Source organism: Pelophylax lessonae, assembly GCF_965119305.1.
Source record: "Pelophylax lessonae genome assembly, chromosome: 8".
Classification (NCBI taxonomy): domain Eukaryota; kingdom Metazoa; phylum Chordata; class Amphibia; order Anura; family Ranidae; genus Pelophylax; species Pelophylax lessonae.
Genome location: NC_138775.1, coordinates 251,364,395 through 251,381,109, shown reverse-complemented (window position 1 = coordinate 251,381,109; position 16,715 = coordinate 251,364,395). Strand labels below are relative to the sequence as shown.

General features: G+C 42.5%; 1 protein-coding gene across 1 annotated transcript in view; it reads right to left on the bottom strand.

The window, feature by feature from the left end:
- COL24A1 (collagen type XXIV alpha 1 chain) overlaps positions 1-16,715 on the bottom strand; it is a 417,206-nt gene that overhangs the window by 311,393 nt on the left and 89,098 nt on the right. The window contains exon 3 of the mRNA XM_082265511.1: positions 13,178-14,433. Within this exon, the coding sequence (XP_082121637.1) occupies positions 13,178-14,433 (1,256 nt within the window). The remainder of the gene's footprint in view (positions 1-13,177; positions 14,434-16,715) is intronic.

The window sequence follows — 16,715 nt, the reverse complement described above, 5'->3', positions numbered from 1 at the left end:
ACTGCTTTTATTTTCTCACTTTTTGTTAAAGCGATATTTAAGGAAAGTTAAAAAAAAAAAAACTATTATACTTACCTGCTCTGTACAGTAGTTTTGCTCAGAGCAGCCCTGATCCTCTTTTTCTGGGGTCCCCCGCCAGGGCACCTGGCCCCTCCCCCCCGACCCCCAGAGAAAACAGCTTACTATGGGGAAACCGGAGTACACTGCTCTATGTGTTCATTTGCACTCGGAGCAGCGGCACCACTCCTCTCTCTCCTCATTGCCTCACTGGCTGTGATTGACAGCAGCGGGAGCCGATGGCTCATACTGCTGTCTCAGCCAATAAGGAAGGAGAGTCCCCAGAGAGCTGAGGCTCTCGTGCACATAGCTCAGTGGTGTCCAAACTTTTTTCAAAGAGGGCCAGACTTGATGAAGTAAACATGCGTGGGGGCCGACTATATATATATATATATATATATATATATATATATATATGTATATATATATATATATATATATATATGAATTAAAAAGCATCAGTGCTTTATGAATAAAATCACACTTACATAAACAGGAAGTAGAGATGACACCTCCTCGGTCAGCTCCACAAGATCCTCGGTCGGCTTGTACAGGTGGCTGTGTGCGGTGAAGGAGAGAAGGAATGCAGTTTTCAAATTCATTCTGCACTCCTGTGCAGTCGTGGGCGGCGCCAGCCAGATAGAGCAGAGTGGGGGGCGGAACGGGACTCGGCGGGACTCGGGAGCAGCCGAGCTGCCGGGGGAGGCCAGAGGCCCCACCCCCGAGCCATTGCGTCGGCATCGGGCAGGGATGTGAGATGTCTCAGAGAAAGACATTGACAAAAGTCAGCGGTGTCTCTGGGGGACGTATGAAACTAAAGGACGGGCCGCAACTGGCCCGCGGGCCGGACTTTGGACATGACTGACATAGCTGGATCAAGATCGGCCCATAAGTATTAGGGGGGCTGGGGGGGATGCTGCAAACAGAAGGGTTTTTAACTTCATGCATAGAATGCATGAAGGTAAAAAAAACCTTGAGCCATTAGAACCACTTTAACCTTGCCAGAAATTCAGAGCTGTCCTTTGACCTTCGCACATTACAAATGTTATATCAAACAGTCCTCCTTGTACTTATCTTGGACTATAAAATGATTAGTATTTATGTTGTATAAATCTGAGTGTAGAAGGGCTTTGAGTAGTTTAGCAAAAGACGATGGGCAGGGCTGGCACCACTTAGTCAACAATAATTTTGTGTGTTGTCAGCCCACAGCAGAGTTTAAGAGGTAAGTGAATTTTTGGCAGCTCAACAAGCACTTTTCTGTAAAATGATCAAACTCTGATCAAGACTTCCTGCTCTCTAGCTCCCTCGTCACCTCCTCCGAAGCTCACTTCCAGGACTTTTTCTGAGCCTCTCCCATCTTTTAAAACTCCCTACCCCAATCTGTCCAATTATCTCCTACTCTATCTGCTTTTAAACGGTCCCTGAAAACCCTTCTCTTCAAGGGAAGCCTATCCTGCCTCCACCTAACAACTGTACTTTTTATTTTCTCCATCAGCTCATCCCCCACAGTTAATACCTTTTTAATCACTAGACCCTCCCTCCTAGATTGTAAGCTCTAATGAGCAGGACTCTCTGATTCCTCCTGCATTGAATTGTATTGTAACTGTACTATCTGCCTTCATATTGTACATCGCCTCACAAACTGTTGGCACTATATAACTCCTGTATAATAATAATAATCAAAATTTGACTAGTCCAGCAGGGACCAGCCAAGTTTTGATCAGTGTTTGGGCTCCCCTGCACAACAAAAGTTGATTGTTTACCTGACTTCGGTTAAAGGGACATGTTGGACCAATTTTTTCCAACAGTGGTTGCAGCCAATCAGTCCTCAGAAGGTTAGTCAGTGTTAAATGTCTTCAATGTGGTGATAACAAGGAAAATACAATTTTTTTTTAAAGAATAGAATCTCTTTTAGGTTTGTTTTCCTGTCTTCCATTGATCCCATTCCCATAATTTCTTCTCCTGGTGTGAAAGGGGAGTCGTTGGGAGAGAGAGGGTAAATCTCCTCAGTGGAGTCTAACACAGCAATAGATCTTCTGGAGGTTAAAAAAATGATGTTGGGGTCAGGGTTTAATGATATGTAATCCCTGCATAACTGCCAAGGGTTCAGCTTTAAATGATAACTCATAAAGGCAGCACAAATGATCTCATCTACAGATCTGTAAAAAGATTTGAGAAACATGCTCCTGAAGACCTGGAGGATCCAAGTTCAGCACCACTGAAGCAGACAGTGACAACATGGTAAAAAAAAGTGGTCACTATCACAATCCTAACAAAATGGTTCAGAACTATTCATGTTGTACATGGCACTATGGCAGGTCTGGGGAGAGTAGAGTGAGGACAGCCACCTCTTTCACCATCTTACTCTACTTTACATACGGCCATGTGACAGGTCCAGACACATTCCATAGCCATCCCCAAATGACTCATAAGTTACCTTATGTGCTTGTCTGATCGTAAAGTTGGTATCCGGCTTTTCCAAAATCATTGACTCAGAACAAATATGCAGATTAGCTGTTCTGACTTTATCTGCTGCATGCTTGTTCTCAATCCAGAGTCAGAAAGACAACTAGCAATTTGTGAAGGAGCTCAGCAATGGCAGCCCACATATTTTAATGTGCACAGGAATGCAAAAAAAATGTTTTGTTTTCTTTATAACAGCTATAAAGTATTATAAATGGACTGGCATTTAATCCAGGTATCAGATTCATAAGGCCTCCTTTACTCGGGTGGTTACATGCATACACTGGATTCCAGCAGCAAGAATCAGCAGATTCTTGGGGCTTTGATGAGAAGTACGGTATATTTAAACAGCAGCGGCCGCTCAGCTTATACAAGGTAAATGATGGGCTGCAAGGTCGCTGTTTGCATGTATCTGCACATCCAGCTGTTAATGACAGATGAATGACCATGGACACAGACAAAGACAGATGGAAATACAAACACATGAACAGCAACGGCTCCTCTCAGCCTGTCATTACTTTATACAGGCTGAGTGGCCACTGCTGTTCACCTGTTGTCCCAGCTTCAAGAATCTGCTGATCCTTGCCACTGGAATTCAGTGTATGCATGTAATCACCCCTGTGAAGTAAGTCTTAGCCCATCACAGTGATGGCAAACCTTGGTACTCCAGATGTTTTGGAACTACATTCCCATGATGCTCACTTACACTGCAGAGCGCATGAGCATCATGGGAAATGTAGTTCCAAAACATCTAGGGTGCCAAGGTTTGCCATCACTGGCCTATCATAACTATATTATGCAAAACATGGGACTTTAAAAAGGTACCAAACTGGTAAAGCTGAAATTTAGACATTTACTACTTGCAATGTCTCACAAAAGTGAGTACACCCCTCACATTTTTGTAAATATTTTACTATATCTTTTCATGTGACAACACTGAAGAAATTACACTTTGCTACAATGTAAAGTAGTGAGTGTACAGCTTGTATAACAGTGTAAATTTGCTGTCCCCTCAAAATAACTCAACACACAGCCATTAATGTCTAAACCACTGGCAACAAAAGTGAGTACACCCCTAAGTGAAAATGTCCAAATTGGACCCAATTAGTCATTTTCCCTCCCCGGTGTCAAGTGATTTGTTAGTGTTACAAGGTCTCAGATGTGAATGGGGAGCAGGTGTGTTAAATTTGGTGTTATCGCTCTCACTCTCTCATACCGGTCACTGGAAGTTCAACATGGCACCTCATGGCAAAGAATTCTCTGAGGATCTGAAAAAAAGAATTGTTGCTCTACATAAAGATGGCCTAGGCTATAAGAAGATTGACAAGATGGCAACTGAGCTGCAGCACGGTGGCCAATACTATGCAGCAGTTTAACAGGACAGGTTCCACTCTGAACAGCCCTCGTAATGGTCGACCAAAGAAGTTGACTGCCCATGCTCAGCGTCATATCCAGAGGTTGTCTTTGGGAAATAGATGTATAAGTGCTGCCAGCATTGCTGCAGAGGTTGAAGGAGTGGGGGGTCAGCTTGTCAGTGCTCAGACCATACGCCGCAAACTGCATCAAATTGGTCTAAATGGCTGCTGTCCCAGAAGGAAGCCTCTTCTAAAGATGATGCACAAGAAAGCCCGCAAACAGTTTTCTGAAGACAAGCAGACTAAGAACATGGGTTACTGGAACCATGTCTTGTGGTCTGATGAGACCAAGATAAACTTATTTGGTTTAGATGGTGTCAAGTGTGTGTGGCAGCAACCAGGTGAGGAGTACAAAGACAAGTGTGTCTTGCCTACAGTCAAGCATGGTGGTGGGAGTGTCATGGTCTGGGGCTGCATGAGTGCTGCCGGCACTGGGGAGCTACAGTTCATTGAGGGAACCATGAATGCCAACATGTACTGTGACATACTGAAGCAGAGCAGGATCCCCTCCCTTCGGAGACTGGGCCGCAGGGCAGTATTCCAACATAATAATGACTCCAAACACACCTCCAAGATGACCACTGCCTTGATAAAGAAGCTGAGGGTAAAGGTAATGGACTGGCCAAGCATGTCTCCAGACTTAAACCCTATTGAGCACCTGTAGGGCATCCTCAAACAGAAGGTGGAGGAGGGCAAGGCCTCTAACATCCACCAGCTCTGTGATGTCGTCATGGAGGAGATGAAGAGGACTCCAGTGGCAACCTCTGAAGCTCTTGTGAACTCCGTGCCCAAGAGGATTAAGGCAGTGCTGGAAAGTAACGGTGGCCACACAAATTAATGACACTTTGGGCCCAATTTGGACATTTTGACTTAGGGTTGTACTCACTTTTGTTGCCAGTGGTTTAGACATTAATGGCTGTGTGTTGAGTTATTTTGAGGGGACAGCAAATTTACACTGTTATACAAGCTGTACACTCACTACTTTACATTGTAGCAAAGTGTAATTTCTTCAGTGTTGTCACATGAAAAGATATAAAAAAATATTTAGGAAAATGTGAGGGGTGTACTCACTTTTGTGAGATTCTGTAGTTACATTGGTCCAGCTTGGACCAAGGTGAGTACATTATGTATGTGCCATACCTGTGGGATCCCCATGGAAGCTAGAAATTACTGTAGTAGGCACGGCTACTCCAGTGACCTCTACTAGTTTCTGGTTCCTGTTCTAAGCAGCTGACCTGCTACATTGTGAACACAGGAACCCACATAGGAGGCCACTCAATTGGCATGGCTGCCATTCAGGGAACAGTTTGCATATTCTCAATGAATACAAAGCTTTCTCTGATTGGAAAAGGTGGAGATACAGGGCAGATCCCAACCTCATCCAGTCAGAGAACACTTTAATGCACTGAGAAAATACAAAGTGTTCTCTGAATGGCGCCCATGCTGAGTGAGCAGCCTCCTGTGTTCAGTAAGCAGCAGGGCAGCCACTCAGCAAGGGATTGGGAAGCCAGAAGCAATCACCATATACTGGTGCCTTCTACAGTGATTTCCAGCTTCTGCTGGGATCCCACGGCACATACATGCTTATATTGGTCCAAGCTGAGTCACGTAACTGTCATGTAACTGCATGTAAAAATTGTCATACCTAAACTTCAGCTAAAATAAATTGTATAAAAAGTGAAGACTTGAGTCAGTGATTCAAATGTGACTGAGGCCAACAAATAAATATAGCAGCCTAACAACTTGCATTTTCTAAAGGAGGGTTCAGTAATGCCAGACAATTTTTTGTATTTTCTCGGTCCAGGTTCCCTTTAATGATAGGTGTTAGGTTTGGTGTTGGCAGACAGCCCGATGCAGGTGTCATGCAAGCAGCAGACACAGGATGTTAGTCACAATCCCCCTGTATATTATTCCATAGTGATATATAGCTGAGAACTATGTCTCTGCATGTACATTCTTCTCTGCTAGGCACAGGCTGAACTTGTATTTTATCTGCCTTCACAGATCACCAGAAAAATTCAGTATTTATCTACAGCTCTTAAAGACAGAAATAATGACTGGCTTTAGAGCTAAAGTACAGGTGCAAATACTACGTGACTTGAGCTTCCCATAACATGTTTTTCCATATTTATGGGCCTTTATTGGGAAAAAAAACTTTTGCAGCGTTTCAGATCAGTGATTTTCAAGCAAACATCTAAGCCAGCTTTTCTCACCCATTCTACCCCAGAAGAACCCTTGAAATAATTTCCAGGTCTTGTGCAACCCCAACGAAGACTAGTCTATTGGAGGTCATTGGGAAATGTCGGCTTAAATTGGTGATTAGTGGGAAGAATGTCCCAACTTACAGTGGTGATCAGATGGCCACCCGTGCAGCCATTTTAATAGCTCTGCCAAGTGGTGTTGGACCTGGAGCTATAGAGACATCATCAAATGGGAGGTCAATTAGCAACAGTTCAAGGAACCCCTAGCCTCCTCTTGGGGAACCCTGTTTGAGAATGGCTTATCTAGCCTTTACACACAATGCTGCTCCACCCAAGAGTGAGAAAAAAATGGAGTTTTATTACAAACTGTAACCTTGCCAATTGTGCAGCTCACAATTATAAAATAAAAAATGCAAAAGAGCGGATCTATAAGAAATCTAGAATTTTTGCAACCCAGCCTCTGTATTCTGTTTTTAGGCTTGGTCTTCTAAAAGTTTTGGCTTTCAACTTCTGGTCCGTCAGTTTCATTCTCCTGACCTCAGCCCTGCTTCCATGGTTCCTGTTGTTTATCTGTCTTCCCCAGAACTGCCAGAACTCAGACTATTTCGACTCGCTGCCAGTTCAGATAATACGATCATTGCTTTGTAGCCTCTCAACACACTGGCCTGTCACTTGTGGAACACCTATCACTGTAGAGATTGAGGATCGACACTATTTCATGATGTCCTTCATCTCTGGGGTACTTATAAAGATAACCGAATCCATAATGCTTATTTTCATTTTCATTTGTAGGAGTTCATTCATTCAACATATATAAACTGTTAGGATGTAGGCACAAAGTCCCAAATGTAGGCTCTTTCCTCCCCTCTTGGAAAGGGCATATTGAACACTACTAATTCAACTGAGCCCTATAATGAGGAAGGTAACAATGTAGATGATGGCATTCATATGACCTAAAGAATACAGTGCCAAACTTAAAGGCTAAGTTTACCTTTTCCAGAAAATAACCTACTGTATGTAGTCAAAGGGCCCCATTAGATGTTAAAAAAGTTGTGCAGCTTTGTAAAATGTTCAATAATTTCATTGTCACACCTGTAGGCCATATGAGCCACCCTGGAAGCCTGGCACAAAAAAAAAAAAAAAAAACTCCTTAGTACTCACTACGTCCTGCCATGTTGTTTGGATGTGAAGGCTGCTGGACACTCACTCCTAGCATTACAGGACTAAAAACCAATGGTTTATATGTCCTAGTAGCAAGGCAGGACGTGGGGATTGCAAGCTGGGAGTTTTTAGACCAGGCTTCTGTGTATGAAAAAAAAATTGATGAACATTTACAAAACTGCACAGTTTTTAATTACCTACTGAGCCCCTTGACTACAGGCTATTTTCTTGTTTTAGCCTTAACCTACTCCACCCTCCTCAGATGCTTATGAGAATATATTGCACAGGCTTAGGTGAGGGTGAGGGTATGCATCTGGGGAAGGTCTAGTTATTTAGTCTGGGGGGAGGGGGTGCAAGTCCCCCCCCCCCCCTCCCAGTTAGGCAGTGTTGAATTGTAAGTCTTGTTAACTTGCTGCACATTTTAACTGGCAAGTTGTACACTTGAAGAGCACTTGAAGCACAAGTTCCAGTTGACCCTTTTCCAATTTTTAGTAAATTTTGCTTTGCAAGTCTCTAGCAAAAGCAAAATTGCAGTGGTGAGTCTACAACAGGAGCTCTGCAAGTCACAGTGACCCCTGTGGTGGGAGGACTATTGCACAACATAACTGAACCAGAACTTGCAGCAGACTTGCAGAATGTTTGCAAAGAAAGTTGATCTGGAGTCATGAAATGCAGACTTGATGCAATTGTGCAACAAACTTGTAAAGCCTGGCAAGTCTAGCAAAAGCTTAGCAAGTAGTTTTCAAACTTGCAGCTCATCTGCTTGCTATCTGGGTCAGTAGTGGAAACGCGTTGAATTTTTTTTTTCCAGTTTAAAATATTGTCGTTTTCTCCTCAAAAGTGATTCTGCATCCCTTCCTATTCTGTCTGACTCCTGTCACCTAGCCAGAAAGTAAGTAAAAGTCCCCCTCAGGGGGACACATTCAGCAATAAAATTCTGACAGAGGTTCCAAACCTCCCCCACTCTACTTAATGTTTTTATGGCTGTCTACACCCGTGATGGTGGGATTTCCTGTCATTTCATGTTCTATCTGGTACCCATCATATGGACTGGAATGGAGAAGGTTTTCCTTCACAGTCCTGTAATGTTAAAGAAAGTGAGACAATATCTACCAAATGGGGATATAGGCAACAATAAAAAGTGAAAAGAGATCCTAACTACTCCCTACTGTATCGAAAATTAAAAGCAAAGAAGGTTTGGGTGGACTTTAGCATTGAACGTTGTTGCAAGAAAGGTAAATTGAGCTCAAAGCCAACACTACAGGCAAAAGAAAAATGTCCACGCCCACCTCTCAACAATTAAAAGGTGACAATTACTGCAGGATTCAGATCGTATCTGAAGTTATCATTCACCCTAAATGAGCCTCACTCTCTAGTTTGGAATGTGTTTATCTTGTTGGCGGGCAGGTTGCCTAAATCTGTCATACTGTAAATTATGACCTTTCAAAGCACAGAAACCTGCCGGACCCTTAACATGGGATAATGTCACAAACTGTTTGTACTAAAAAAGAAGGGTGGCGCTCACTGGTATATATGTATAGCTGGGCTCTATGGATAATAAACTGGAGAGTGTCTGTGGATGATCATAACAGTTTATTGAAATCAATAGTAAAAAATAATCAAATCTGCCAAACCAGTCCCGGAGCTCCCGAATCTCCTAGAGGTGCTGTGGGATTCCCTGGTGGTGAAAACAGGGAATGCTCATAACATCAGGTGCCAAATGGAGAAAAACGATCCCAATGCGTCACTATAGTGATTACCGGCTGAACAGGTACTGTGTGCGGCCGCTACACAGACCCAAAGTCGGGTTGTTTCTCCATTTGGCACCATCTGATGTTATGAGCATTCCCTCTTTTCACCACCAGGGAATCCCACAGCACCTCTAGGAGATTCGGGAGCTCCGGGACTGGTTTGGCAGATTTATATGCTTATTTTTTTACTATTGATTTCAATAAACTGGTATGATCATCCAGAGACACTCTCCAGTTTGTTATCCATAGAGCCCAGCTATACATATATACCAGTGAGCGCCACCCTTCTTTTTTAGTACAATGACCTTTCAAAGGCCTACTACCCTTCTTTTCTAAAAGCTTGTAGAACTGTACCAATACTTTTTATAAAAAAAGGACTTAAAGTGGGAGTCATTTTTATGGCTTTAGAATGGAGCTGCCAGGATAGAGAACATTAAGAGGTGATGAGGGGTAAAGCCAAGCAGGTCATGATTCAGGACTGCATGTAACAACAGCAAAGGGTCCCTGATGTGTAATTTATCTTACATCTATCAGCTTTATACATTTAACGCTGTACATTTTTACATTGTGGAGATTTTGGCACTTCCATATGTGAGAAAAAAACGATTTTGAAAATTTGGCAGGCTCTTTCTAAGGCAGCCGAAAACAAGGCCACCCCAATGATAATTATCAAAAGGGAAGGGGCAGAAAGGAGGTGTTGGATTGTATGAGTCATTGTTTGTTCTGAAGTTCATTATAGTAATAATTTTACACATTCTCCGAGATGACAAAACTGTGTCAGAGAAGTGTGCAGTGTAGAGCTGGCTCTTTCCACTCTCTTTAATCTGAGCTTCATAAATTAAGAATGAAAAATGCTCAACCGCCTCTTGAAATACTTGGCACAACTGCATGGAGATATGAGACATCTAAACTAATGTTCCAAAAAAAAAAAATTACTATCTCTTTGTGGAGCCAATAATGATGCTACATTGAACAGAAGCCAGTACCTTGTCACATATTAAACATTTCAAAACTGTTTCCACTTGCATTAAGTTAACGCGACTCTTGCTGATTTACAGCATATCTAATCTCCAAAATTTTATAGATTGTAGCTTCTAACTCCTTATATGTGTTGGTTCACTAGTTTCCTTTTTTTAGGCCTTTTTCCCTTTATTTTCACCTGGTGATCCTGCTACTAAAAAACTTCTTATCCCCAGTGTGACTACTTTCCCTTACTGCACTGTATCTATGGAGGGGGCATTGGTTGCCACTCTTTGCTGCTTTCTGATTTGGTTTACTAAACACACTTTCTCTCCTAGTCTCCGTTACATGGAGGTGGGCATTCTTTAGTAATTCACACAAGGTAGCTGTAAAAACTAAAATGATTCTTTGGCATATCAGTTCAGTGTACAGGAAGTTAGAAGGAAAATTAAACATTGGTAAGATAAAAAAATTTTTTCCAGAAATTTATTTTAGCCTGTAAAAAGAAAACAAATGCAGTTACCACATCTAAGAATTGGAAAGCTGCAATATTTAAAATATTTGTTGTGGGGTGTGGGTATTTTACGCAAAATGGTTTACATTCACCTGTCCCTACTCCCATTCATCTGATCTTCACTGTCTTGCACATAGCTCCCAATTGTGCCTGATTTTCAGGGACTGTTCCTGATTTGGAACTAAGTCTCTCTCTCCCTCTTCCTCCTAAATTTGTCCCTCATTTTGGTCTGATCTATATAATTGTATATAAAATGCACTATTTATCTTTTAAAAAGTGTTTCCCAGTGCTAAACCTTTCATCCAAGTTCTAAATTGTTGCATTTGTAAATTTCAAAAGCCAGTTTAAAGGATTAGTAGTGGTTAAAAATGAACTTGTGGGTTTAACTAATATTTATTTTTTGTATAATGCTCCTTTAAGGGGGCATGGCATGGGGTGTGTCCTATGCCTACATACTTTGCTAATAGGCAGGGCTCGAGTCCTGCAGGAATGCATGGAAACGGCGTTCCTGTACTTTTTCCAGAGCAGGAACGCCATTCCTGTTAGCAGTCGTGTCCTGGTGCCCCCCCAACAGAATTCCGGCGCCACCTTCTGCTCTGGGATGGCGGCTCGGTAAGCCAAGATTGCAGGTTCCCGACCCACCATCCCCGAGCATCAGTGTGAAGGAACTGAAGGAACTGAACCAGCACTAGAGGAAACGGAGCCGATGCTTCCTGTATAGCGCCAGCTCCTGTCACAGGCAAAGTGATACCAAATGCACTCCGTCTGTGACAGGGCACAGGATCGATACAGGAAGCAGCGGCTCTGCTCTCTTCTGCAGTTGCATGCTTCCTCCAGGGTGGCTCCTGTCACACTGATGGTAAGGAATCAGCCAGCATTACCCAACAACAGAACCCGCCAACAATACAAGCCAGCAGTACAAGCCCGCAGTACCCACCAGCAGTACCTACCAGCAATACAAGCCAGCAGTACCAGCAAGCAGTACCCACCAGCAGTACAAGCCAGCAGTACCTGCCATCAATACAAGCCAGCAGTACCCACCAGCAGAACCAGCCAGCAGTACCAACCAGCAGTACCCGCCAGCAGTACCAGCCAGCAGTACCAGCCAACAGTACCAGCCAGCAGTACCAGCCAACAGTACCAGCCAATAGTACCAGCCAACAGTACCCACCAGCAGTACCAGCTAGTGGTGACCACCAACAGTACCCACCAGCAGTACAAGCCAACAGTACCCGCCAGCAATTCCCACCAGCAGTACCAGCCAGCAGTACCCATCAGCAGTACCCACTAACAGTACCTGCCAGCAGTACCCAACAGCAGTATCAGCCAGCAGTACCAGCCAGCAGTACCCACCAGCAGTACCAGCCAGCAGTTCCCCCACCAGCAGTACCCACCATCAGTATCCGCCAGCAGTACCAGTCAACAGTACCTGCCAGCAGTACCAGCCAGTAGTACCAACCAGCAGTACCTGCCAGCAGTGCCCACCAGCAGTACCAACCAGCAGTGCCCACCAGCAGTACCAGCCAGCAGTTCTCCCACCAGCAGTACCCGACAACGGTACCAGCCAGCAGTACCCACCAGCAGTACCAGCCAGACGTACCCGCCAACAGTTACAGCCCTGGAGGACAGCCAGCAGCAGCCACCAGCAATTCCCGCCTAGGAGACAGCAGCAGCCGGCAATACCTGCAGTAATCCTGAGGAAGAAGTGAAGATTGAGGTCAGTTAAGGTAAAGGTGAACTGCAGTGCATCTGTGTGAAAGAAGCCCCTTTTACACAATCGGTCTGAAGGGGTCTGCCATGTTTGTTTTTCAGTTGGACCCATTCGGACTCTCCATTCACCTCTATAGAGTGGCAGATGTAAACAGATTTGTGTCCGTTTACACCCGCCTATCTCCAATCCAAAATTCACCTTAAAAAAAACAGAAGGGGGTCCGTCCCCTTCTGTCTGGGTGGATCAAAGGTCCCATAGAGTACAGCTGGCTGTGTCTGCTTTGCATATGCTGAGTGGACATGGACCTGTTATCTGCCCGCTCCGCTGATTGTGGCCTCCTCAAAAGGTATATAAATATATATATATATACACACACACACACTTTTTTATTTTTGAGGTTTGAGGGTCTTAGGTGAGTTCCCACACTTTTTTTCCTAGGACTTGACCCCTGCTAATAGGCATCACTCATTCCAATTTCAAAACCTTGGGAGGTATGGTCTTGCAGACCAACGATCCTGACATATTTGACACATTTCTGGGTGTGCCACATGCTGGGTCCATAACTGTGGTCTGTGGTTCCTTACAATGTCCCAACAGTACATTGTGGTAATGCAATCAATGGAAAGAACCACAGCATGCAGCAGGGGACACAGGCATCTGACATTCCCGGAAGTGTTGATTTATCAGATGGACCCAAGTTCTTGAACACAGTGAAGATCATAAAAATGGGTGACAGGACAGGTGAGTATAATAAACCCTCTTCTCTTGAAAATGTGTTGATTTAACCTTCCAAGAGCAGGGCCTTCCTAACCCTCTTCTTTTTTTTTTTTATTGAATTGCACTGTTGTTGTACTGTCTCCCTTTATATTGTAAAGTGTTGCACAAACTGTTGGTGCTTTTTAAATCCTGTAAAATAATAATAATAACAAAAATAGTGTACTTACTGGAGGCCCTGGGTCCCCTTTATCTCCATTCAAATGATCCATTTCAAACAGCGTATTCAACTCCTCATAGTCGTAGTCATAGTTCTCCATATCAATTTCATAGCTGTTTCCAGTCTCATAGTTATCTCCTTCATCAATGTCAGGATCCTCCCAAAAATCGTATTCGTTGTGTGTGTCACTCTCTTCCTGATACAACGTTCTATTATAGATCTTCACATATTCCAATCCTCCTTCCTGTAGTTCTTTTGTTATTTGCTTCTGGGTGCTGTTCCATGTTTTTTCGTATGCCAATGTTTCTAACGGTGTTGTAGCATTCAGAGAAAAATTCCTATACTCTGTCATGGTCTCTACTGGTTTCCAATGGTTCATCTGTTTGATTTTGTTTTTACTATTAGATGTTTTGTTATTTCTTGATTGATCAAGGGCAACTTCATATGATGATTCACCATGGTCCATTGAAAGATTCTTAAGAGGGTAATTTTGCTGCCAATGTAGTGAGGTAACATTTGTTAACAGACCCGGTTGTTTGTCAGTGGCTGATTTAGACTTTGTTTGTGTTTCATTCTTTGTATTTACATTATTCCCCCCATTTGCAGATGACAATGGTTGCCCTAGGTCTTCAGGCTGAGATCGATACGTATCAGCGTGACGACATTGCTTCCGCACATAAAGACAATAGTTGGCAGATGCTTCTGCCGAAGGCATAATCTCAAGTTGGCATATTGCTCCCTCAAACGGAACAGATTGAGGTGCCATCCTTCCTAAAGTAAACGTGCTGCCTGGACTAAGTGTCTGTATATCAAATACAGACTCCTTGCTAAAGTACTTCTTTCCACATTCTGCAAACAAGGATATAGACTTGGCTCCAACACCGATGGTAAAATTGTGCCACTGTCCATCTTGAACTGAATAGTCAAATGTAACAGACTGTTTTCCTCCCGTATGAACAACTACCTTTCTTGGCAGCAACTGGACACCAAAACAAAGCCTACTTTTATTTCTAATACTGAAAAGGAAAGCATTGTTTGATTTGTCCGAACGAAGACTTATCAATAAGTAAAATGGGAGTCTGAATTTTGAAAGAATATCATTGTCTAGAAGATATTCGATGACTGTATCTCCTGTGAGAACAACCCCAGACTCTGCCAATTGAAGACCTTGACCTTCTGCAATGGCCGTCCACGGCCTGGCTGTCACTGGCCTTGATGATATTGACTCTCTCTCTCCACGATGTAACTGTTGAACGGTGTGTATGCCTACAATAAACAGAAAAGTCAATAATTACTCATTTGTATGCATAGTTTTATAAGCATGACCCAAAATGTTTACTGCCATTTTTTTAAGTTTACTCTAGCTACTTATCGAAGGATTAAGAACAAAGTCCAAAGCTATGTAGATTTTTTTTAACAGGTACAGCGGTAGATTCTCTATATTAGTATTATAGGTAATGCATTAAAAGTTATATTGAGTTTTACACAGTCCATGAAAATACACAGTCCATAAAATTATCGTCTTTATTTTGTAGATGAAGAGGTTTTCCCATCATATGTTAGAACTGCTCTTTCCAGATTGGTATTCCTGGCATGTAAATGCATAGCCTCTAAATGGCTCTCTCCTGTTCCTCCCCCTACCTTTGAGGAGTGGCACCTACAGGTCAATTGTACACTCTTTAAAGAGCGCCACATCTTTCAAAAAAGGATACACCTCGCAGATTTGAGAAGCTGTGGGATGCATGGTTGCAGAACCCAGGCCTAGCTCCGTTGGCTTTAGTGTCTCTGCGGTATTTCAATGTTAAAGGGTATAACAAATGACTCGGTCCATGCTCTTTTACTTGCACTCCTACCTATTTATCGTCACTTGACATACAGTATCTCTAATGGTTAACTGAGCGACAGGTATGCACTAATTTAAAGGCAGGCACTGTGTACATACTTCGACTGTAGCATTTTATTTCAATGTGATAATTGTCATGATTTCCATTATAAAACCTTACGTTAATTGTTTTTCCGTGTGAGACTTAAGAAATGTGTAGTGTACTGCACAATACTGGGATAATCAGCCTAGTGTAAGAGATATGTCTCCATTTATGAAGAGACTACACTTTGGTTTAATATCCTTATGTCTTACACTGTTCTGTATGCTAGTAATGATGGGAAATGCAATGAGCTGTCTATTTTACTTTATTTCCTTTTTTTTTTGTTTAACTGTTTCTTTTTGTGTTTTTTTTTTTCGTATGTACAGTAAGTTTTTTGTAAAGCCTACAAAACTTTAATGAGAACTATTTGATCAAAATTATCACCTTGACTGACTGAAACAGTATTGATAACAGTTTCCTTTTCTGGTTTTTCGTTGGCATGCAATGAGCAAATTTGGAATGTGGTTTGACACGTGAGCATGATGAAATACGTCCATATGACCTTATCACCAAAGAAGAAAACAGTTTGAGCAAGATTTTAATTAGGTACTAAAGTCTACTGTAAACCTCAACAAATTTCCAGCACCACTGTTTCCTTCTTACCTAATTTAATATGCTGTCAAATACTTAACAGCAGCTCTAGGCTCACACTTTTCCTGTGTGGTGGTTTATTTATTTTAAATTATAGATGGAGAATGCTACAAGAGATACTGAAGCAAGCAAAGGTGAATGGACATTCTCCGGAGTACAGGGGCAAGGGAGATCTCACTGTTGGAATATCGAAAGGCCTGGTTCACACCTATGCATTTTTTAGTGGGTTTTCAGTTTTGCAGAAACACACTACAGTCCATTTAACATGGTTTCCTATAGGTCACGTTTACATCTGTGCATTTTATGGAAAGGGCGGGGACTTTTTTCTAGTTTTTGATTCCATAGATTCAAAAATGTGTACTGAAAAACGCTAAATGCACCTGGAATATGCAAACTGCAACCTGCATAGGTGTGAATCAGGCTTAAGACTTATAAAGAAGCCTAGACCTGACATACCCTCAGGTCCCACCTATAACCTAAGTATCATATTTATACATCGGGCAAGTGCTGGAGGATCCCCCCTGTGACCCGAGGGAGCACGTTGTCAGTCTGTGCTATTCCAATATTTCAATCACTTGACCACTTTTTGTATGAGGGTCATGCAGCTCCGGTAAGCTGCTTTAGTGTGCACAGTGGTGGTATCTCTGCGCATATGGCTTTGTTGTAATGGGATACGTTTTTCTCACCGATACTGCAGCAGTCATATTTATTGACTTGTTCTCATCATCATGCTTATTTTGTGGATTTTTGTTTACTTTATTAATTGTTTATCAATTGAGGAGTGGTCATCACTTTTATATCACGTTCTGTATAACACATGCTTTTTTGACTTTGATATGATATGTAGTTTATGTACATGATTTACTTTTTATAGTAAGCATTTTTATCACACGTTCTAATTTATGCACATTTATTATTAGGCATATTAGCGGTTGTGCGCAATGCACAACACTGTGGTGTCCTTTTTACACATATTGCATCACATTTCTTTATATTCTGGTTAGCATCGTACATGCATAGATTGGTATCTGG